Source organism: Microcebus murinus, chromosome 9, assembly GCF_040939455.1.
Source record: "Microcebus murinus isolate Inina chromosome 9, M.murinus_Inina_mat1.0, whole genome shotgun sequence".
In the NCBI taxonomy this organism is placed as follows: domain Eukaryota; kingdom Metazoa; phylum Chordata; class Mammalia; order Primates; family Cheirogaleidae; genus Microcebus; species Microcebus murinus.
This window is the reverse complement of record NC_134112.1, coordinates 90,946,309-90,969,213: the sequence shown is the minus strand read 5'-3', so window position 1 is coordinate 90,969,213 and position 22,905 is coordinate 90,946,309. Positions and strand designations below refer to the sequence as shown.

Sequence of the window (22,905 nt, the reverse complement as noted above, 5' to 3'; positions counted from 1 at the left end):
GTGAGCCATTCACAGACTAGAACACGAGGGAGAGAGACTCTCCCCAACGTAAATAAAAATGCAATTCACTCATAAAAAAAAATTTAATTTCCTTTCCCACCAAAGACATTTTGCTCTGTATTTGAGCATCATCTATTGTTTTAGTTAACTCTCCTAGCACATCTTATATCGTTTATAAATTAAATTTAATGGCTTTAGCAGCATTTTTTAGTCAGCATTTTCATCATGTGTCTTAAAGTAGTTATAAGTTCAAATTTAAATGTGTTTCATCAGTGGATAGATTCAAGATATATCATAAATACCTGTAACCTTTTAATGTCTCCAAAGAATTTTATGACTATTGGTTCAAGTTGAGACCACATCTCTCTAGTAAGACATTCAAACTGTGTGCCATACATGGTATTAGCATGTTTCTGGATTTTAGGCCAACATTCAGATTAGGTCTAGACATATAGTTAAGAGCAACATGAATTGCTTATTACTGCTAAACATTCTTCAGTAACTATGTATTAATATAACTGTAACAAAATGCTATCCTAATTCAGATAACTCCAGAACTGTGAATTGGAACACAAAGGGAAGAAAGAAAATGGATGCTCATCCCTTCTAGGAAGTGACACTTCCTTATTAAGAAATCCATTGCATGCATGCCGTCTGGAAGAAGGGATCACCAAGTTAATTGTTTTGTCTTGTCTTATATCTAAGTGCTTCTACCCTCAGATCCTCTCAGCGCTCCAAAGTAGTATCTATCCCCAAAGCATCAGCAGCAGTGCAACCCACCAAACTGGACGGCATTCAGATGCAGTTGTCTTTTGAGAACACAGGGCAAGAGGTGTCTCCAGGCATTTCCAGGAGTCCTGTTCTGTGTTAACCAGAAGAGGCTGGTTAACACGGTCACAGGCTGTGCCGTGCCAGCTCTGATGCAGAAGCCCAAAACATAAAGACAACCATGAGTTTTTCAATACAGTTAGTTATTTGTGTGTGTTTGTAATATGCAGGGCCGTCTAAAATGGGGTCAAGAGCAGGGGCCCTCTTGCTGGGGACTAAGAGCAGCCTAGCTGAAGAAACAAAAAAGGAGGCAGTAAGTATGTCCTGAGACCAGAGACCAGGCTCACGTAGTGGAAGCTGGACCCACGGAGACACCTGTCTGGCCAGAGCTGGAGCTGGGAATTGGATGCAGCTGCTGCTGGAGTTACTACCTGTGGCAGAGAACAACGGGGGAAACACCCTGGCTTTCTACTGTTCACCAATCTCTTGCCACAACCTCCCAAGGCTGCACTCAGCCAGAGCCAGCTGACTCAGGAGCCTGGGGACATGCAGCCTGCAGATTTTGGTGCCCTGCAGTACAGCAAGGCAGGGAAAGACGAGAAGTAAATCTGAAGGCAAACAGGCCAGGGAGGACTACTGCACAATGCAACTGTAGACACATTCCCATAAAATCAGGACCAAGACAAACACGCTCTCTTTACCATCACTATTTAGTATATTAAAGGTCAAGAATAGGGCAAGAAACAGAAACAAGAGTCATAATCGTTGGAAAGGAGTATGCAAAACTGTTATTATAAATGGATAACTGACTGAAAACTCAAAGAATAAACTAAAAAATAATTAGCACTAACAGGAGAGTTCAGTAATATGGCTTTATATAAGAAAAATACACAAATATCAATATTTTCCAATACAATAGCAAGCCATTGTTAGAAAATATACCGGTTTCGAAACCTCTTTCCTTCATGATAATAACACAAACTATAATACACTTAAGAACAGTTACAAAGAGAGGGGAGGATATGAAGAAAACAACAAAACTTTACTGAGAGACATAAATGACATAAAAGGAATGTAGAAACTTACCACATTCCTGAATGAAACAACCCAATACTGTAAAAATGTCGATGCATTACAAAATCATGTATAGGTTTAATACTGTTCTAATTGAAATCTTAGTTTGTTTAATTTGGAACTTGAGTAAATAATTCTAACGTTCATCTGAAAAGATTCATGAGCATAGCTAAGATATTATTAAGGGATAATTTCTCTCCCATAAGTACTAAAATATATTTTAAGGCTAGGCATGGTGGCTCACACCTGTAATCCTAGCACTTTGGGAGGTCGAGGCAACAGGATCACTTGATGGTAGGAGTTTGAGACCAGCCTGAACAACATAGCGGGACCCTGTCTCTACAAAAAATAGAAAAATTAACTGGGGATCATGGCATATGCCTATAGTCCTAGCCACTTGAGAGGCTGTGGTAGGAGGATCACTCGAGCCCAGGAATTTGAGGTTGCAGTGAACTGTGATGATGCCACTGCACTTTAGCCCAGGCAACAGAGCAAGACCCTGTCTCAAAATACACACACACACACACACACACATATACACACACACACACACACACACACACTCTTTATTTTTAAGCCACAATATTTTAAATAGTATGATACCCACTTCTTAGGCCCTATATTTCACCCCTCCCTAGCAGCCCCAGTATCTTTTATAAACAAAAAGAATAAGGGAATCCAATCTAATCATTCATTTAAAATTGTGAAGAACATGATGTATGTGAAATTAGACCTGTTAATGACTAGCATTCCACAGGATCTGGTAGAGTGATTAGTACAGCAGCCTCCCAGACAGGCTTTGGCCGATGTGAGTATCCGTGATGCCACTTGGCCTTTGCAATGCCCCAGCATTCCAAGCATTGACTTGTGGGCTGAGGAGTCGTGGTCTATGTGAACAGCGTCCTGTTCTACTCCCAACTGTGACATCCCATGAGCCTGGATCCTGAGGATCATTGATCTCCTGCTATACCATCTGCTATGGACTGAATTGTGTCCCCCCAAAATACATACATTGAAGCCCTAATGCCCAATGTGATGGTATTTGGAGATGAGTCCTTTGGAGATAATTAGGTTTAGATGAGGTCATGAGGGTAGGGCCGTCATGGAAGGTGGCTGTCTAGAAGCCAGTAAGAGAGCCCTCACCAGAAACCAACCATTCTAGCACCCTGATCTCAGACTTCCAGACTCTAGAACTGTAAGATAATTTTTGTCATTTAAGCTGGTCTACGGTATTTTGTTATCGTAGCCTAAGCAGACACCACTGCCCTTATGGCAACTCAAAGAGATACAAGCTTGAACCAGTGTGGAGGAATTCCCCACATCGTGCCCAATCAAATGAAGTATCCATACATTGCTGGACAAGGTATTAACAGTTCTGGGGCAGGTCACTCTCAATCTCCCTTCCGAGATATTCAGTATTTCCTGGGGTTTCTATGCATTACCAGCAGTTCATTCTCTCCCTTTCTCTCTTTTTATTTTTTTCCTCACCTCAACAGCCATGGTTGCTGACCTTATTCCTTCATTCTACACTTGCTATGTGCAGCCACACTTCTAGGTTCTTGGGAGACATCAGCGATTAACATACAAAGGTCCCTGCCCTCATGGAGCTTATATCTAGTAGTAGGACACAAATAATAACCAATTTAATAAATATTCCATCTAAGTTGCTACAAAAGATGCTAAAAAGAAGAAAGAAAAAAATTAAGAAAAAGTTTAAAGTAGAAATAGTTTAAAATTAAAATAATAATAATAAATAATTCACCTAGTATTTTAAAAGATGATGAATGCTATAGGAAAAAAATAGAGCAAGATGTAAGGGTATTATGGATTGAATGTTTGTGTCCCACCAAAATTTGTATGTTGACACCCTACTTCCCAGGGGGATTGTATTTGGAGAAAGGGTCTTTGGGAGGTAACTAAGGTTAAATGAGGTCATAAATGTGGGGCTCTAATTCCATAGGATTGGTAGCCTTATAAGAAGAGGAAGGGACCTCTCTCTCTTTCTCTTCCTCTCTCTTGCCAAATGAGCACAGACGAAAGGCCACGTGAGGACACATTGAGAAGGTGTCCATCTGCAAGCCAGCCAGAGGGCCCTTGCCAAAAACCAAACCCACCAGCCCAGTTCGCCGTAACAAAGAGAAATCATCTCAGAATAGATAAAAGGGAATCATCTCAGAAAAGAGGGAATTGCATATTTACCTACGCTCTCTCACACACGTTCACGCACACCCACAAACACACCCTGGCTCGCCACAGCATCCCCAGTGCTCACCCAGCCAACTCTAGACCCCAGCTTGCCAGTGGGAGCCATTCATATCAAGCAGAACCCTGGGTGTGGGGATTGCCATTCCTCTAGCACTTTCTGCAGATGCTGGCCTTACCAGGAGGCCCCCACTCTGGAAAGGGAATCACTTGTCAACAAAGGCCCGTGCCAGCCCCGGAGGCACAGCCTAGGGCATTGCATTACAGGCTGCTCACACGGCCACAGCCTGCGATTCCTGGCACAGGCGCAGAAAGCAGCTCATTCATAACAAGCCAGCAAAGCTGCCTTTGTCACATTTACCATCCCCCATGTGCCAAGCAGCTAAAATCGCAGGGGAGGACCCCAGCCCAGAAGGCAATAAAACTGTCCTGCCAGAGAGAATTCTCCACCCAAGGCATCTTTGGTCATTTAGCACCACTGTAGTCGAGCTTGATGGTAGCAAAACAAAGAGCAGCCAGAGCTCCAGGAGCAGCCAGAGGACCTGGGAAGTGTGAAGCGCTGAAAAGGAATCTATTTTAAGGGTATATCTGGATACGTACTCAAAAATGGAGGTTCAGATATGTACACTGAAGTATTGTTTGTAATAGGATTCAGAAATGCCCAACAAAAGGGGTTGGCTGAATAAATCATAATACAGTCACTCCATGCATTGATAAGCAGTCATTAAAAATAATGTGTTGGAGGTATATTTAAGGACGTAGTAAAACACTCAACAGATACTGATAAGTGCAAAAAGTAGGATATAAAATTGTGGATGAAATATGATCCCAATTTTGTAAAGAAAAATAAATGACAAGGCAATATGTTAAAATGCTAAGGATTATTTCTGAGTTATTTTCTCTTTAAAGGTTTTTGTATTTTCTAGACTTTCTATAATGAACATGTATTGCTTTCTGAAAATAATAGCCATATTAAAATAATAAAGATACTCATATTCAAATGTTTTATATATATATATAATTAATTCTCCATGTAGCTAGGCTTCCCTAAATTCCTACTGAACAAATTCATTCAAAAGCACAAAATCTATAAAAGAGCCATTGACATGCAAAATTAAAAGTACTCTCCTTAGAGATAATTCTGCTTCTAAGTGCTTTGAACTGTATATTTTTGCCTTACTCTTTTTGACAGTGAAGAGTCTTTTCAGGAGAAAAAAATCATGGTTTTCCCAGGGTTCTCTGCTCATTGCTTTAAATTTGCCAGCCTTTTATGACATTTGTGAGGTAAAGGCCACCTCCTCCCTCAGCAGGATCATTATGTTTCAGTCTGATTGGCACGTGGTGTACAGAAGCACAGGTATGGTGCAAGACTTGTAATGACCTTGCCAAGGCTACAAGACTGGCTGTGGAGGGACCTGACAAGTAGAGATCAAATCTGAGCCAAGCAGGGGCAGTGGAAAGGGTCAGTCGCCACCCCAGAATGAGTGGAGTTGCAGGAACAGAATCAAGAAGCAAAATAATGGGACCCAAAACACCCACCACAGGTCAGAGAGAAAGCAGGAGTCATGGACAGAAAGCAAGATTCTGGCCCAGCACAAGGAGGGTCCTGCAGAAAAAACCAGAACCCCTTAAAGCAATTCGGATAACTGAGGGGGCAAGGTGGAGGAAGAGCAGTGAGCATTCAGCTCCCATCTGTTGGTGACCTGCTTTGTCACAACAGTTCTATGAACCAGTATCATCCTCATTTATCAGACCAAGAGAGTCACTCAAAGAGTAGCTAGACCACTGTTAGTGAGCAATGGGGTGGAGATTTAAATCTAGACATAGCTGAATCCAAATCCCACTCTCTTTGCACTGTGGATCTGCCACAGACCACAGAACTAGGCGACAGTAGAAAGGAAGGTGATTTCTCAGAGTCAGAAGTAAAGGAGACATGGTAAGATTGTGACTAGAATATTCACAATGGCCCACCAACCAACGCCAAGAGGAAATCAACTCATACGACATGCAGTGACCATGTGTGGATTATGACAATGAGTCAATCGGAAGTCTTTTCTCTTTGACTTTCCGCAGCTTGAATAAGATATGCCTACATATCATATTTATATATTTTTATATTTATCCTGCTTGGTGTTTTCTGAGCTTCCTAAATCTGTGATTTGATGTTTGTCATTAATTTTGGAAAGTTCTCAGTCATTGAGACTTCAAATATTTTTCTATTTTTTCCCTTTTTCTTTTCCTTCTGGTATTCCTATTTTGCATATGTTGCATCTTTCGTTATTGTCCTATAGTTCTTCGGACATTAAGTTCCAAGTTTTCTTTATAAATAGTATTATAAATAACTTTCTTCATAAATATTATCATAAATAACACTACTATGAACATCCTTTTTCTGTGTCATCACATATATCCTTGAATTGTACTTAACACAAGTTTTAATTATAGAGTTGATGGATGAAATAAATGGTATGCAGGATACTAAAGGCTGCTTAAAACTGTACTAATAAATTTCATACAAAAATATTTATAGAAATTTCCATTCCTATAAAAGAATATGAGAGTTCTTGTTCCCTCATATCCTCACCTATCCTGAGTAAAATATTTTTTAATCTAGGTCAACTTGATCACTGGGATAAAAATCACATAAAGTGTTAAAAACACTATATATAATGTCAAATATGCCTGTTTCCCATTTCATCAGAAAGCATGCAGGTGAACTTCATCATAAAGAAAAATGTTTCTGAAAATGTGTCTATAGAGTAGACAGTATATGTCTTAATTTTTTAAAAAAATAGAATCATTAATTAGTTCAAGTGGAAAAGGGATTTATTAAAGAATATTAATAATTCATAGAATCATTTGGAGAGCTGGAGCAACAATTCAAGGCTGGATCCGAATCAAGATGGCGGATGAGAAATACCACCAGAGTGTCTCTGCAGAAAAGACCAGAGTGTCTCTAGCAGAAATTAGAAGAAAGAAGCAAGAAGACAAGCATACATTGGATGAGGGTCAGAAGGAGGGGTACCTGAGACCACGAGAGACTCCACGGGAAGAGTTTGCAGAGGAGAACTAGAAGTTGAGACCTCCAGAGCAGCCTGGAGACCAGCGGCAAGATAGGTAGAGAGATTAACTTTCCCCTCCCTTGCATCTCGGACTACTGGTGGGCGCCCCAGCGGGTGGAAAGACCTGCGGACACCAGCCCAGAGATAGCTACTGCCAGTGAACAGTAAGCCTGTAGCGGACGTGGCACCAGGCTCCCAACTCCCGCAGAGCACTTCCCTGTGCACAGACCCGAGCTGCGTGGCAGGCACCATACTGCCTCATTCTCCCCTCCCCCCACCCTACCCGTGGCTGCCGAGAGAGAGACAGTATAGCCACCAGCTGGAGGCACCTCCAGGGAACGGGACCTTCCCTTTTGGGGCCCTACAGCTGACTGAGGGGAACTCAGACCAAGAGCTCCTTACCCACCAGCCCTGCCAGGAGATGCTGGCCCGGTGATCCCAGGAGAATGGGGCAGACCCTGAGGCTGAGAGACATAGACCCAGCTTGGGCTCCCTGTGGGTGAATTGTGACTGGCACTCCTCTCCCTGGTGGGGATATAGTTTGAACTCTGGGGCCCAGAGGTCAGACCTGCAGACCAGATCCCATGCACCCAGGTCTCGCATTGCCCAGGATACAGAAGGGATATACGTGAACAGCCTACTGAGGTTTGTGTGCCTTCAGAGGCAGATCAGCATCCTAAAGGGCTACCCTCCTCCCAAAAGGCCATGCACCCAGCCCAGGCAGCGATCCTGCACAGGGAACCTCCCGGCTGGCATCACAGCCAAGGGAGGCCCCGCGGCGTGAGGTCTGGCCTGCTGGCAGAGACCCAGGAGTAGCCTCGGAGTTGGGGAGGATGGAAAGAAGCGAGGCCCGCTCCAGACTGCGGGTCTCAGACAGCCCCACCCCACACGCAGACTCTCTGACTGAGCGGGGCCATTCCAGCCCCTCCCTGACAGCTTTTCCCAGAAGCAGAAAACAGAACTTTGAACCCTGCTTATGGCATTGGTGGTGCCTGAGGGCAGGCTTACCCAACCCAGCTCCGCCCAGACTCACTCCCAGACCAGCCCTCACTGAGAGGGAGAAAAGGACACACCTGGAAGTCCCAGGGCCCCACTGACCACCTGAGGCACTAGAGTGACTCTCCAGAGGAACAAGAGCTGGTCACAGGTCACAAAAACAACAGCGTAGCCTGTTCCTCCAAGCAAGCGCCACCTACTGACAAGGAGGACACCCTGCACACCCTCTTCACAACACCTACTGACTCATATACAGGGAGTGGTCGAACCTCACCTACAGACACCACCTACCAGCTCAGAAACTAAACAAGGCATGTGAATACCCAAATGAAAACCTAAAGGAAAGAAGCAACAACTGATCGACATGGGAAGAAATCAGCGAAGGAACTCCGGAAATATGAGGAACCAAACGGAAAACACACCCTCAAAGAGGAACACAAACCCCTTAGAAATGGACACCAACCAAAATCAGGCAACCAAAATGACAGAAGAGGAATTCCGAATGTGTTTCATAAGAAAATTCACAACCTGCAAGAACAACTCAATAACCAACACAAAGAAACCACAAAAAGCCTCCAGGACCTAGAACAAAAGTTCACTAAAGAAATCAATACAATGAAGAAAAGTTTAACCAAACTCCTGGAAATGAAGAATCAATTCAGGGAACTACAAAATTCAGTGGAAAGCCTCAAGAACAGGGTAGATCAAACAGAAGAATCTCATAGATTGAAGATAACACCCTCCAATTAAATAAATCAGTCACATAGATAGAGCAGAGAAACAAGAGAAAAGAGCAAAGCCTACAAGAGATATGAGATTATGTGAAGAAACCTAATGTGAGGGTCATAGGGTTGCCATAAGGGGAAGAAGACAACACTCAAGGGTTGGACAAGCTATTTGAAGATATCATAGAGGAAAATTTCCTAGGCCTTGCTCAAAATCTCTATATACAAGTTCAAGAAGCTCAGAGGACCCCTGGGAGATTCAATGCAAATAGGAAGACGTCACGACATGCAGTCATCAGACTGACCAAAATATCAACTAAAGAGGCCCTCTAAGAGCTGTAAGATGAAAAAAGCAAGTAACGTACAAGAGAAAGACAATTCAATTAACACCAGACTTCTCTATTGAAACTTTACAAGCAAGGAGAGACTGGACCCCCATTCTCACTCTTCTGAAACAGAACAATGCCCAGCCTAGAATCTTATTTTCTGCAAAACTAAGTTTTGTATATGAAGGAGAAATCAAGACATTCTCAGATAAGCAAAGACTGAGGGAATTCACCAAGACAAGACCAGCCCTTCAAGAAGTACTCAAAACAGTGTTACCCATGGATCAGCACAATAAACACTCACGAATGTACTCAAAGTTAAAGATCAAAGCCCAGACACTACAATGGCTGAAGAGAGAAAACAAAGCAACAAAGTTCAACCCAACATAATGAACAGAAATCTTCCCCACCTATCAGTTATCTCAATAAATGTGAATGGCTTGAACTCTCCACTCAAGACATAGCTGGGCCGAATGGATAAAAAAAACACAAGCCAAGTATCTGCTGCCTTCAAGAAACACATCTAACCTGCAAGGACATTGGTATAGGCAAAGAATTTATGAAGAAGACTCCAAATGCAATCACAACATCAACAAAATTTAAAAAATGTGACCTAATGAAATCAAAAAGCTTCTGCACAGCCAAAGAAACTGTCAAGAGAGCAAACAGACAACCCACAGAATGGGAGAAAATTTTTGCAAGCTACACATCTGATAAAGGGCTGATAACTAGAATCTATTTAGAACTCAGGAAAATCAGCAAGAAAAAAATCAAACAACCCTATCAAAAAATGGGCAAAGGACATGAATAGAAACTTCTCAAAAGAAGACAGAATAATGGCCAACAAACATATGAAAAAATGTTCAACATCTCTAATCATCAGGGAAATGCAAATCAAAACCACAATGAGGTATCACTAAACTCCAGTGAGAATGGCCTTTATCAAAAAGTCCCCAAACAACAAACACTGGCATGGATGCAGAGAGAGAGGAACACTCCTACACTGCTGGTGGGACTGCAAACCAGTTCAACCTCCTCTGTGGAAAGCAATATGGAGGTACCTTAAAGCGATACAAGTAGATCTACCATTTGATCCAGCAATTCCACTACTGGGCATCTACCCAAAAAATCAAAAGTCACTTTATGAAAAAGACACCTGCACTCAAATGTTTACAGCAGCAAAATTCACAATTGCAAAGCTATGGAAACAACCCAAGTGCCCATCAATTCATGAGTGGATTAATAAAATGCGGTATATGTATACCATGGAGTACTACTCAGCTTTAAGAAACAACAGTGACATAGTACCTCTTGTATATTCCTGGATACAGCTGGGACCCAGTCTACTAAGTGAAGTATCTCAAGAATGGAAAAACCAGCACCACATGTACTCAAATTGGTATTGGTATTAATGGATAGCTAATTGGTATTAACGGATCAACACCTAAGTGGACATATAGGAATAATATTTATCGGGTGTCGGGAGAGTGGGAGGGGGGAGGAAGGGACGAGTATATACAACCACAATGAGTGAGTAAGAAGTGCAATGTTTGGGGGATGGACACGCTTGAAGCTCTTACTCGAGGGGGGAGGGGGGAGCATGGGCAATATAAGTAACCTTAACACTTGTACCCCCATAATACGTTAAAATAAAATAAAATTTAAAAATCTAAAAAAACCCAAAAAACAAAAAAACAATTCAAGGCTCAGCTTCAGTGCCACAGAACTGACCCAGTGAGTCAACTTTTGCCACCACCAACTACTAAATGCCAGATGAAATTCCTGATTCAGTAGTTACTAATGGTTGAAGAAAAGACAGAATTCATCCTGACTCAGCTGCTGCTCAGAACTGGCACACCATCTCTTCCATTGGCCCAACCCAGTGGCATGGCCAGATCTGAAAGTATGATGGGGTCATATTCTCCACCTACAAGGAAGCCCCTCCAGGCACGGGCAGCGGGCAGGGCTGTGTAATCCTCACAGGGAAGGGAGCACATATTCAGGAAAAGCAACATAATCTACCTATTACCAATCCACCAACTACCATCACCCAACCACTAATTGACAAAATATTTAACTTGTCTCTTTCCTTGGCTTCCACAAATGTAAAATTATCTTCAAATACTCTTCTTGCTCTGAAATCCTAGAATTCTAAGGAAAATTTTACACATGAAGTCAAACAGTCTACTCACTAAGGTGAATATTAATAGAAAGCATAAAGGAAGCTTTGTTTAAACTCAAAAATAATTTTAAATGCAAATAGTCATTCTCTCAAATAGCCATTTCATAACTCTTAACTTCTCAAATACCAGCTTTTCTTAAAGTGAAACTCATTTAAATGTCTCTGCTTTTCCTGTGTCAATTAATACAGAAAATCTAAAATGTAAAGGTCAATAAACTATGGGCTTTAGGGAAAGATTAAAATTTTGTCTTAAAATAAACAAGAACATTTCTAATACTTTCATTTTACTTTATTGGCTACCAAATATATGCAGACCCAAACTTCACTCAGGAGTATGGATCTTAGATATGAAGGCTTATGAAAGAAAATCTGACTTGATGAAATGATAGAAAAAGGAAATAAATTGCAGTTAGACAAATTCACACAGTAAGGAAATATAGTTAACCCTTGCCATTGGGGATTTAACTTTCAAGGGTTAGTCTACTCTTTATCCTAAAGCCTATAACATGTAGTAATAAAAAATTTTGCTAAAACATTAATTTTGATAATCCTCTGCCCCAATCATCAGGTGCACGATCCCAGGATCCAAATCCCACTGTAGCATTTTTGTCCTTGACTTGTTGCCATGGGCGTGTCCACTCTCATATGTGCATTGCTGCATTTAGGAAAGAATTATATGCTACAATGGTAACAAATAATTAGGGATTCATGAAGGTCTCTGGAAGTTCTCAAAAATCACAAATCTTTATTATATATATTTTTAAAAGGAGACATATTTTAAAAGATTTTTAAAAAATAAATAAATTTTTTAAAATGAGACACAAGCTACCACTGATAAAACAAAGGTCCATAGTCTGATTGTTAGATGCAGTATCACTTAAGAATTCCTGTTGCAAGTTGACAAAAACTCAACCCAAATTGCAGGCAACAGGTTTTGGCTTGTTATTGAAAAGTGTTGGGATGATTTTCAGGCCTGATTTGATCGAGGAGCCTAAATGATGTCATCAGCACTCAGTTTCTTTCCACCTCCCACCTCTGCCCTCATTCTGTTGGCTTCGCTATCACTCACCTGGCGACTCTTAGCTATGGCTGAGCAAAGAAGAGAGCCCTTCTCTCACTGCCTCCTGCGTAAGTCCCTGGATTCCCAGTGATTCGATCAAGGGGTCTCCTGCACCTCCTTCCTAGTCAGGCCTTGGTCATAGGTGCTGCCTCTGGAGAAAGAAAGGACCCTCCCCTTCCCCCGCCCCCCACCCAATCTGCATGGGTGGAGTCGTGGAGAAATAAATGGTTCTCCAAAGGAAATCTAGGGTGTCCTGACCCAGAAGAAAGGCAAAATGCATAATGGGTGATCAATACAGCAAATGTTGCCTATGGGTGTTTTAGATAAAACTGAAGGGACCTGTAGCTTCCCTATATGAGTGCTGGATCCTAACCAGGTGCAGTTTCAACATCAAACTCTCTCTGTCTGGAGAGCGAGAGAAAGTTCCAGGGCCCTGGCAAAGGCAAGTGTGCCAGGAACTGCAGCAGAGTGTAGCTGCTCCTTGGCTGCCCCAGAAAAACCTCCCCAAACGTCTTTAGTGTCTGTGGTCTTTCTGTGTTTGAAAATTTAACTATTAATATAATTATCAGAGAAACCCTGCCATCAGCTCAGTATTTTTTTTTTTTTTTTTTTTTTTTTGAGACAGGGTCTCACTCTATTGCCCGGGCTAGAGTGCCGTGGCATCCTCTTCGCTCACAGCAACCTCAAACTCCTGGGCTCAAGCAATCCTGCTGCCTCAGCCTCCCGAGTAGCTGGGACTACATGCATGTGCCACCATGCCCGGCTAATTTTTTCTATATATTTGTCGTTGGCCAATTAATTTCTTTCTATTTTTTAGTAGAGACCGGGTCTCGCTCTTGCTCAGGCTGGCTTCAAACTCCTGACCTTAAGTGAGTGATCCGCCCACCTTGGCCTCCCAGAGTACTTGCATTACAGACGTGAACCACCGCGCCAGGCATAGCTCAGTATTCTGTGTCAGAATTGACGACCTCATTTTCCATGACCCAGCCTTCAGTATGTCCAAATTTGTTTGTTAATGTGCATACTTTTTTGTAACTAGCAAGACCCAGGAGTGCCTATATTTATTAGATGTTCGTTTTTGTGCTTTTAAACACACCTTGGAATAAGCAGTGAAATACATTTTAGGAAAAAATCTTGATTTATGCTATTTGAATTTTTGAACTAGCACTGGACTATGTAGATCAACACTATGTTTTCAACATCCCTGCCTAAACCAGAAAAACTTAACCTGGATGTGTACATTTTTTCTGAGGAGAATCCACCCCTATGTCAAAGGATCAATGACTCACAAAGTGTTCAGTGAAACCACTGGCATAAGCCCATGACTCACAGAGCACCATTTTGCCCAACTCAAAAAGGCCATGGGTGTGATGGTGACATGCCAAGGCTATGAAGTCAGAGTTTAAACCTGACTCTGCTCTGTGACCTTAGGCAAGTTACATAATCTCTCCTAGCCTCATGTTCCTTATCTATAAAATAAGGATACTAATAGCTCCTACCTCAAAGGATTTTGGTTGGATTAAATGAGATAATTCATATCAAGTATTTAAATCAGTAACTGATATGTAGTAAGTACTGAATACATATTAATTATTATAACTACATAAATTTGGTTTTCCTGTTTCTCTTCCCTAAACTTTCACACTCTATTTGTTTCAATATAATTAATCCGCAATTCACCCAACCGCAAGATGTCAGTCACCCACCATATAGACTTACATAATAAGGACATAGGCACCTGGAATTGGGGATTAAAAATTAACAAATTAAGTAAATGTATAGAGTATATGTATAGAGCACTGTGTGTTGAGGCTGTTATTAAATACTGTGATAATGCCAACCCACTTAATCTTGATAAGAATCCTGAAGGTAGGTTCTATCATTATCCTTTTATTATAGATGAGGAAACTGAGGCAGGAGACATCAAGTCACTTGCCTCAGGTGGCACAGCTGGCAAACATGAGATTTAGGATTGGAACCCAGAGAGTCTGGTTCCGGAGTCCAGAACCTTAAATCACTTTCCATTCGCTTGTCATTGACGGAAAAGGAAGGGTTGAAAGTGAGAGAAAATAATTCACCAACTTCTGACATTTATTAAGCACCTACTGTGCTGCAGCTTTCACACTTACTTTAGTACCTTAATCTCTGTCCATACTTTTAAGAACAATCATAAAAAGATTTTTACAGAGCACTTAAATACCAAAGATTACTTCATTTAATATTCTGACAGCCTCATGAAGTAGATGCAATTATTATTGCCATTTTACAGATGAAGAAAGTAAAGCTTAAAAAGATTAAGTGGCTTGCCCAAAGTCACATGACTAGTGAATAGTGACGCTGGGCTACAAACCCAGGCCCTCTGGCTCTCAAACTCTTGTGTTTGACCACAACACTCTCCTGGCTCCCTGACCCTGTGGGGTTTGTATTATGATGCCCTTATTAAAAGTAAATCACATGACTATCTATTCACACTCCATTTAGGGGATACTGGCCACTGCTCTCTGTCACTTTAGAAATGGGAAAATGAAGCTGCAGACACTGGAGATACTAGGACGTGTCAGTCTATCACTGGGAAAGCTAACTGCAGGCCAGTTTGTGAAGCAAATGAGTGTTTTCTTTGGGATTTCCAAACTGTTTTTCAAACCTTTCTTTCATTCTGGTAACTCTGATTCCCCATGGTGCTATTGGAAAATAATATATCCTCTCCAAATTATTATGACTCAATTAAGAACTCAAAATGGGTTAGAAAGGATATGATAAAATATAAATGTAGAGCTCTCAGAATGCTAATGCTATCAGTAGATAGTTCAAAGGCAAGGTGTTTCGGTTAAATAAGAATTTCTAACATTCTGATGTGTACCTGAGGACAAAACCTCCCTGTCATCCAGGGCAGAATTGTGGAAAAACTAGAAACTTTGGGAGAACTTTTAGATTCAGAAATTGAGAAATATGGAGAACATTTTAAAAGCAGACAACTCAGGAGTCTGATCTAATGTTAATAAATGCCAGAAACAGAGTTTAATTTATAGAATTTCTATTGACCAAGTCCAGATATATTAAGATTCAGGTAACCCTTAGGGGGGCAGGTTCGACCTTAAACGGAAGGTATGATTAATGACAAATACACACCATGCAGTTCACGTATTATGCTTATTAATTCTCACAATTGCTTTGCCAGGTAGCCATGACCAACCTGTTTTATTGATGAGGAAAAAGGCAAAAGAGTATCTAAGTGTCTTTGGTAGGGAAGATAGGATTCACACCTAGTTATATCTGATTCCAAGACTTTCTTTTTTTAACCATGCTGCTCCCCTAGGGCAGAGAACAAAACATGCCTCTCCCAGGATTGCAAAATCTACCCTAGTCATGGGATGCAAAGATGAACTTCCAAAGGCCAAGGTGAGAGAAGGAGCCAGTCTAACACACAAGTCCATGCCTGTAATCTACATATGGCAACCTGCCCCTTAAACAAGAGCCCTTCTAAATGGCCCGTTGGCTATGTGAGGCTGTGTTACTCTCTGGGACACTGCCTCCTGCCCAGGTGATCTAAATGGTAAGATTCCTAGACACTAATGGGGACATATCTTCCAATGATCTCTCTGACATTCAACATCTTTTGTCTGAATCCTTTTCCTCTGGTATTGGCAGGTGACTTTCTGCTCTATCAGAATCGTAAGTTCAAAGATTTGAGTTTGGGTTTCTAGTAAAAAGGCCATGTCACCCCAGATTTTGATGTTCACCAGGCCAAAGTACCATGATAATGTCACTCTTACCAGCACCTCATTACAAGGTCCCCAACAGGCTTGGGAGTTTTGTGGGTTTTTTCAAAATAATACTTTATTATTTTTGTTTTTTCAAAACAATGCCTGTACTTCTTAAAATAGACTATTTTTTAGAGCAACTTTTAGGTTCACAGCATTGAGAATAAAGTAGAGAGTTCTCATATATCCCATGTTCCTCCCAGTGCACTACCTACTCTGACAGTCAGCCTGGTGTGCTCATTCAGGTTTATGAAAGTGAACGTGCCATGACTAAGGATAATAACTTACTTGGCAATTTTGAACTCACAGGAATACCTCCTGCCCCTCGGGGTGTTCCTCACATTGAAGTCACTTTTTTTTTTTTAATATTTTTTTTCTTTCTTTTTTTGAGAGTATCCAGGAACAGAATGAAGTCACTTTTGATATTGATGCCAATGGCATTCTCAATGTCTCTGCTGTGGACAAGAGCACAAGAAAGGAAAATAAGATTACCATCACTAATGACAAGGGTCGTTTGAGCAAGGAAGACATTGAACGTATGGTCCAGGAAGCTGAGAAGTACAAAGCTGAAGATGAGAAGCAGAGGGACAAAGTGTCATCAAAGAATTCACTTGGGCTGGGCGTTGTGGCTCACGCCTGTAATCCTAGCACTCTGGGAGGCCGAGGCGGGCGGATCGCTCAAGGTCAGGAGTTCGAAACCAGCCTGAGCAAGAGAGAGACCCTGTCTCTACTAAAAATAGAAAGAAATTAATTGGCCAACTAAAAATATACAGAAAAAATTAGCCGGGCATGGTGGTGCATGCCTGTCGTCCCAGCTACTCGGGAGGCTGAGGCAGCAGGATTGCTTGAGCCCAGGAGTTTGAGGTTGCTGTGAGCGAAGAGGATGCCAAGCACTCTAGCCCGGGCAACAGAGTGAGACTCTGTCTCACACACACACACACACACACACAAAGAATTCACTTGAATACTATGCATTCAACATGAAAGCAACTGTTGAAGATGAGAAACATCAAGGCAAGATCAATGATGAGGACAAACAGAAGATTCTTGACATGTGTAATGAAATTATAAACTGGCTTGATAAGAACCAGACTGCAGAGAAGGAAGAATCTGAACGTCAGCAGAAGGAGCTGGAGAAAGTCTGCAACCCTATCATCACCAAGCTGTACCAGAGTGCAGGAGGCATGCCAGGAGGAATGTCTGGGGGCTTCCCAGGTGGTGGAGCTCCTCCTCCTGGTGGTGTTTCCTCAGGCCCCACCATTGAAGAGGTTGATTAAGCCAACCCAAGCATAGATGCAGCAGTGTTCCACACAGTGAAAACATTGAAGGATCTAAATTTGTAGCAAATTATGTGACAGACTTAAAGTTGACCTGCTATAGTAAATTACTGGGCATTCTCAATGCTTGAATATGGAGCATGTGCACAGGGGAGGAGACAACATTGCACTTTATAAGCACTGTATTGTAAGTGGAAAATGCAATGTCTTAAATAAAACTGTATTAAAAAAAAAAAAAACTACCCCATTATCAACATCCTCCACCACAGCCGTATATTTATTACAAATGATGAACCTGCACTGACACATCATTATCACCCGGTGTCCAAGTTTGCATTAGGGTTCACTCTTTGTGCTATACATTCTGTGGGTTTAGACAAATGTGTGACATGTATTCACCACTGCAGTATCATACAGAGTAGTTTCACTGCCCTAAATATTCTCTGTGCTCCCCTCTAACCCCTAGCAATGACCCATCTTTTACTGTTTCCATAGTTTTGCTTTTTGCAGAATGTCATATAATCAGAATCATATAGTAGACAGCCTTTTCAATTGGCTTTTTTCACCCAGTAATAGACATTTAAGTTTCCTCCATATCTTTTCATGCTTAATAGTTCATTTCTTTTTAGTGATGAATAATATTTCATTGTCTGGATACAGCACAGTTTATTCATTCACCTACTAAAAGACGTTTTGATTGTTTCCTGGTTTTGTTTTAAACAAACAAGAGTCCAAATCTTTTACCCATATGTACCGAAATATTTGCAGGTGAAATCATACAAAGCCCAGCATTTGATTCAAAATAATATTGGAGGAGGAAGTATTATGTGAAACAAGATGGGCCATGAGGCTGGGCTTGGTGGCTCATACCTGTAATCCTAGCACTCTGGGAGGCCAAAGCAGGAGGATCACTTGAGGTCAGGAGTTTGAGACCAGCCTGAGCAAGAGTGAGACCTCTGACTCTATAAAAATAGAAAAAATTAGCCAGGCAAGGTGGCACATGCCTGTAGTCCAAGCCACTCAGGAGGCTGAGGCAGGAAGATCACCTGAACTGAGGAGTTTGAGGTAGCTGTGAGCTAGGCTGATGCCATGGCACTCTAGTCCTGGCAACAGAGTGAGACACTGTTTCAAAAATAAAAGATGGGCCATGAGTTTATACTGCCTAAAAGTGGGTGATGGGTTGATAGGGATTCATTATATCACTCTCTACTTGTGTATATGTTTGAATATTTCTATAATAAAAACATTTTAAATGCATTCCTGCCATCAAGTTTTTGTTGAGAACATTCTCACAGCCTATTACACGCTTCCCTTCCTCTCTCTGAAATCTCAGATCCCATTTCTCTATGATTCCTTCCCTAGCTACTCTAGCCTACAGCGTCCTCTTCCTCCTCAAAAGTCATCATTTCTTTAAATGCACATATTGGAAAAGAAGAAAAGTTGAAAATCAATGCACTAAGCATCTACATTAAGAAGTTAGAAAAAAAATTAGCAAATTCAACCCAAACGGAATAGAAAGAAGATAATAAAGATAAGAGATGAAACAATAAAATAGAAAATAATCATAAGAGTAAAGAAAATTATATAAGCCAAAAGTTGGTTCTTTGAAAATTGATAATCCATGGCATACTGTGCCAATAAACATTGAAATTTGAGTAATATCAACAACTTTCTGAAAAATATACAACTTATCAAAATCGACATAAGAATAAAGAAAAATTCCAATGAGTCCTGATGGGCAGTGAATGGAATTATAAAAAATAAGAATAATGATGATAAAAAAATGAATCTATAATTAAAAACTTTTCTACAAAGAGAACTCAGGCCCAGATAACTTCATTAGTGAATTCTACCAAATATCTGTAGAAGAAATAATGCCATCTCAAAACTCTTCCAGGGAATAGAAAAGGCAGGAACATGCCCTGCATTGTTTTATAAGCTAGCATAACTTTTACACCAAAACCTGATAAATACATTTTGACAAAGTAAAATTATAGGCTAATCATACTCATCAACACAGATGCAAAATTGCTAAACAAAATATTTTCAAATAAAATACAGAAATGCACAAAAGGAATAGTATATCATTACAAAGTTGGGTTTATTCCAGGAAGGAAAGGTAAATCAATCAGTATACTTTACCACCTTAACAGAAAGTGACTCAGTAAAACTGGAGTGAGGACTTTGAGGAAGGGAGTGGAGAAATATGAGGTTGTCGGCACAGAGGCCAGCGTGGGATGAGACCGTAAACCCAGCTAAGGAGCATGGACGGTGGTAAGCTGTGGAGGGATGCTGGGGGTGGGGAAGTGACATATCGAGTTGGTATTTCAGAAAGATCATCCTTGCTGTAGCAGGGAGAGCCAGCTGGAAGGGGGCCCACTGGAGGGGGGAGATCAGTTAGGAGGTCTGTATAATATTGTGGACAAAAAATAAAGGTGAAGGAGACTTGGAAGACGGATGAGGAGAAGGAGGAATGAGACCTCAGGGATGACCCACAGATTTCTCACTTGAGCATCGGGAATAATCGTGGTGTCATGTACTGAGATGAATAACAAGGAAGAAGGAACAGCTTGGGGTATAAAAAAGGGGAGGGGGGGATGACAATGAGATAAATGATGCACAATCTTACCCGTAATCCAGAATATGCACATTAGATGTTAGTTCTCCCCAAGTTTAATAAATCTGATTATTTGAAAATTAGATGTGGGGCAATAAAAACATTTATGGCATTTCTGGTGGGATATAAATTGGTACAACCATTCTTAAAATTTTTTAAATTGACAGATAAAATTGTATGTACTTACTATATACAACATATTGTTTTGAAAAATACACATTGTGGAATGACTAAATCTAGCTAATTGACATCTGTATTACCTCATATAGTTAGCATTTCTGTGGGGAGGACACTTTATATCCACTCTCTTAGTGTTTTTCAAGAATACAGTATATTGTTAACTATAGTCAATGTTGTACAATAGATCTCTTGAATTTATTCTTATCCAACTAAAATTTTATATCTTTTGACCAACATCTCCCCAACCTCACTCTGCAGCCACCCAGGCCCCTGGAAACCACCATTCTACTCTCTACTTCTATGAGATCAACTTTTTTAGATTTCACATGTGAGTGAGATCATATGGTGTTTGTCTTTTTGTGCCTGGATTATTTCACTTAACATAATGTCCTCCAGGTTTATCTATGTGGCAAATGACAGAATTTCCTTTTTTATGACTAAATAGTATTCTGCTGTGTATATATGCCACATTTTCCTTTTCCATTCATCTGTTGGCAGACACAGGTTGATTCCAAATGTTGGCTATCATGAATAATACTTCAATAAACATAGTAGTGTAGCTATCTATTTAACATACTGATTTCATTTCCTTTGGATATATACCCAGCAGTGGGATTGCTGGATCATATGGTAGTTGTATTTTTTATTTTTTGAGGAACCTCCACATGTTTTCCATAATGGTTTGTATGGCCATTTTTTTAATCAATTTAGTTATGCCCAATAAAGTTGAAAGTCATACCCTTCAAACCAGTGATAACATTTCTAGATGCCTCACCTAAAGAGATTCCTATGCACATACTAACGGTGACTTGTAGTAAGAAGTTCACTGGATCATTGTTTCTGACAACAAAAGATTTAAAAAATGGAAACAACTGTCCTCTTAGTGTAAAACAGCTAAATACCTGTGATTTACTCATAAGTGGAAGACTTAATGAGTGGATTAGATCTGTATATATTAACACGGATGAATCTCAAAAACAATTTCAAATGATTAAAGGAAGCTACAAAAGATACATATAGAATAATATAATCTATGTAATTTTTTAGGCACACAGTTTGATGAGTTTTGGCAAACATATACAGTTAAATAACCACGAACCATAGTTGAAAAACATTTCCATTACCCAAAAAAGTTCCCTCATGTCTCTTTGTGGTCAAGCTTCTCCCCTCATCACCAGCCATTGGCAACCACTGATCTGCCCCTACAGTTTCCAGTCCTATGGTTTTGCCTTTTCCAGAATGTCACATAAATGGATTCCTACAGCATGTGGCCCTTTGTGTCTGGCCTCTTTCCCTTAGCATAATGCTTTTGAGATTTATTCATGTTGTTGCATGTATCAGTAATTTATTTATTTTTATTACTTAGTAGTAGTCCATTATGTATAGATAATACAATTTTTTTAATCACTTTGCCAGTTGATGGGCATTTGGGGTGTTTCTCAGTTTGGACTATTACGAATAAAAACTTCTATAAATATTTGGGTGTGGGTTCTTCTGTAAACATTTTTTTTTTTTTTTTTTTTTTTGAGACAGAGTCTCACTTTTGTTGCCCAGGCTAGAGTGAGTGCTGTGGCGTCAGCCTAGCTCACAGCAACCTCAAACTCCTGGGCTCAAGTGATCCTCCTGCCTCAGCCTCCCGAGTAACTGGGACTACAGGCATGCACCACCATGCCTGGCTAATTTTTTGTATATATACTTTTAGTTGGTCAATTAATTTCTTTCTATTTTTAGTAGAGACGGGGTCTCACTCAGGCTGGTTTTGAACTCCTGACCTCGAGCAATCCGCCCGCCTCGGCCTCCCAGAGTGCTAGGATTACAGGCGTGAGCCACCGCGCCCGGCCTGTAAACATTTTTTAAACTTCTTTTGCATACAGTGGAATTTTGGGGCCTCTTGGTAAGTATATGTTTAACTTTATAATAATCTGGTAATTGTTTTCCAAAGTGGCTGTACCATTTTCCAATTGTATTAGTTCCACATCCACACCAACATTTCTTATTCTCTGTTTTAAATTTTAGCCATTCTACTCAGTATGTTTCCTATAATTTGCATTTCCCTGATAACCTGTGATGTTAAGTACCATTTCATGTGCTTCTTTTCCATCCATATCTTTTTTGGTGAAGTGTCTGTTCAGATAATTTGCCCACTTTTTTTTTTTTCTTCTTCTTTGTTTTTTTCACCAAGGGGACTGCAGAATAATTTGCCCACGTTTTAACTGAGTTGTGCATGTCTTCTTATTTTTGAGTTGTAAAAGTTCTTAATATATTCTGAATACAAATCCTTTATCACATTTATGTTTTGCAAATATTTTCTCCAGTGTGACTAGTCTCTTCATTTTCTTAACAATGTATTTCAAAGATCAGAAGTTTTTAAGTGTTAATGAAATACATTTATCAATATTTTTCTTTTATGGTTTGTGCCTTTCCTGTTCTACCCAAGAACATTTTCCTAGCCCACTGTCACAATAATGTTTTTATATGTTTTCTTATAGAATTTTATAGTTTTAGCTCTTATATTTAGATCTACAACACAGAACTGTCAGAATCTAGCCAAGTTAATTGCCTGCTAAAACAAATCAACATTCTCCAGAGAATTTCTACAGGCCTAAGAGGCTCACAACATAATATTCAAATTGTTCAGGATACAATCCAAAATTATTCAACATACAAAGAACCAA

The 22,905-nt window shown here is 40.4% G+C and overlaps 1 protein-coding gene across 1 annotated transcript; it reads left to right on the top strand.

Annotated features, from left to right (window-relative positions):
* The first annotated feature begins 16,544 nt into the window (after nt 1-16,544).
* Nucleotides 16,545-17,507, top strand: LOC105873249 (heat shock cognate 71 kDa protein-like). Its single transcript, XM_076006193.1, has 2 exons — nt 16,545-16,778; nt 17,110-17,507. Exons 1-2 carry the CDS (start codon nt 16,695-16,697, stop codon nt 17,431-17,433), a joined length of 408 nt encoding a protein of 135 aa, XP_075862308.1. The 5' UTR covers nt 16,545-16,694; the 3' UTR covers nt 17,434-17,507.
* Nucleotides 17,508-22,905: the final 5,398 nt, after the last annotated feature.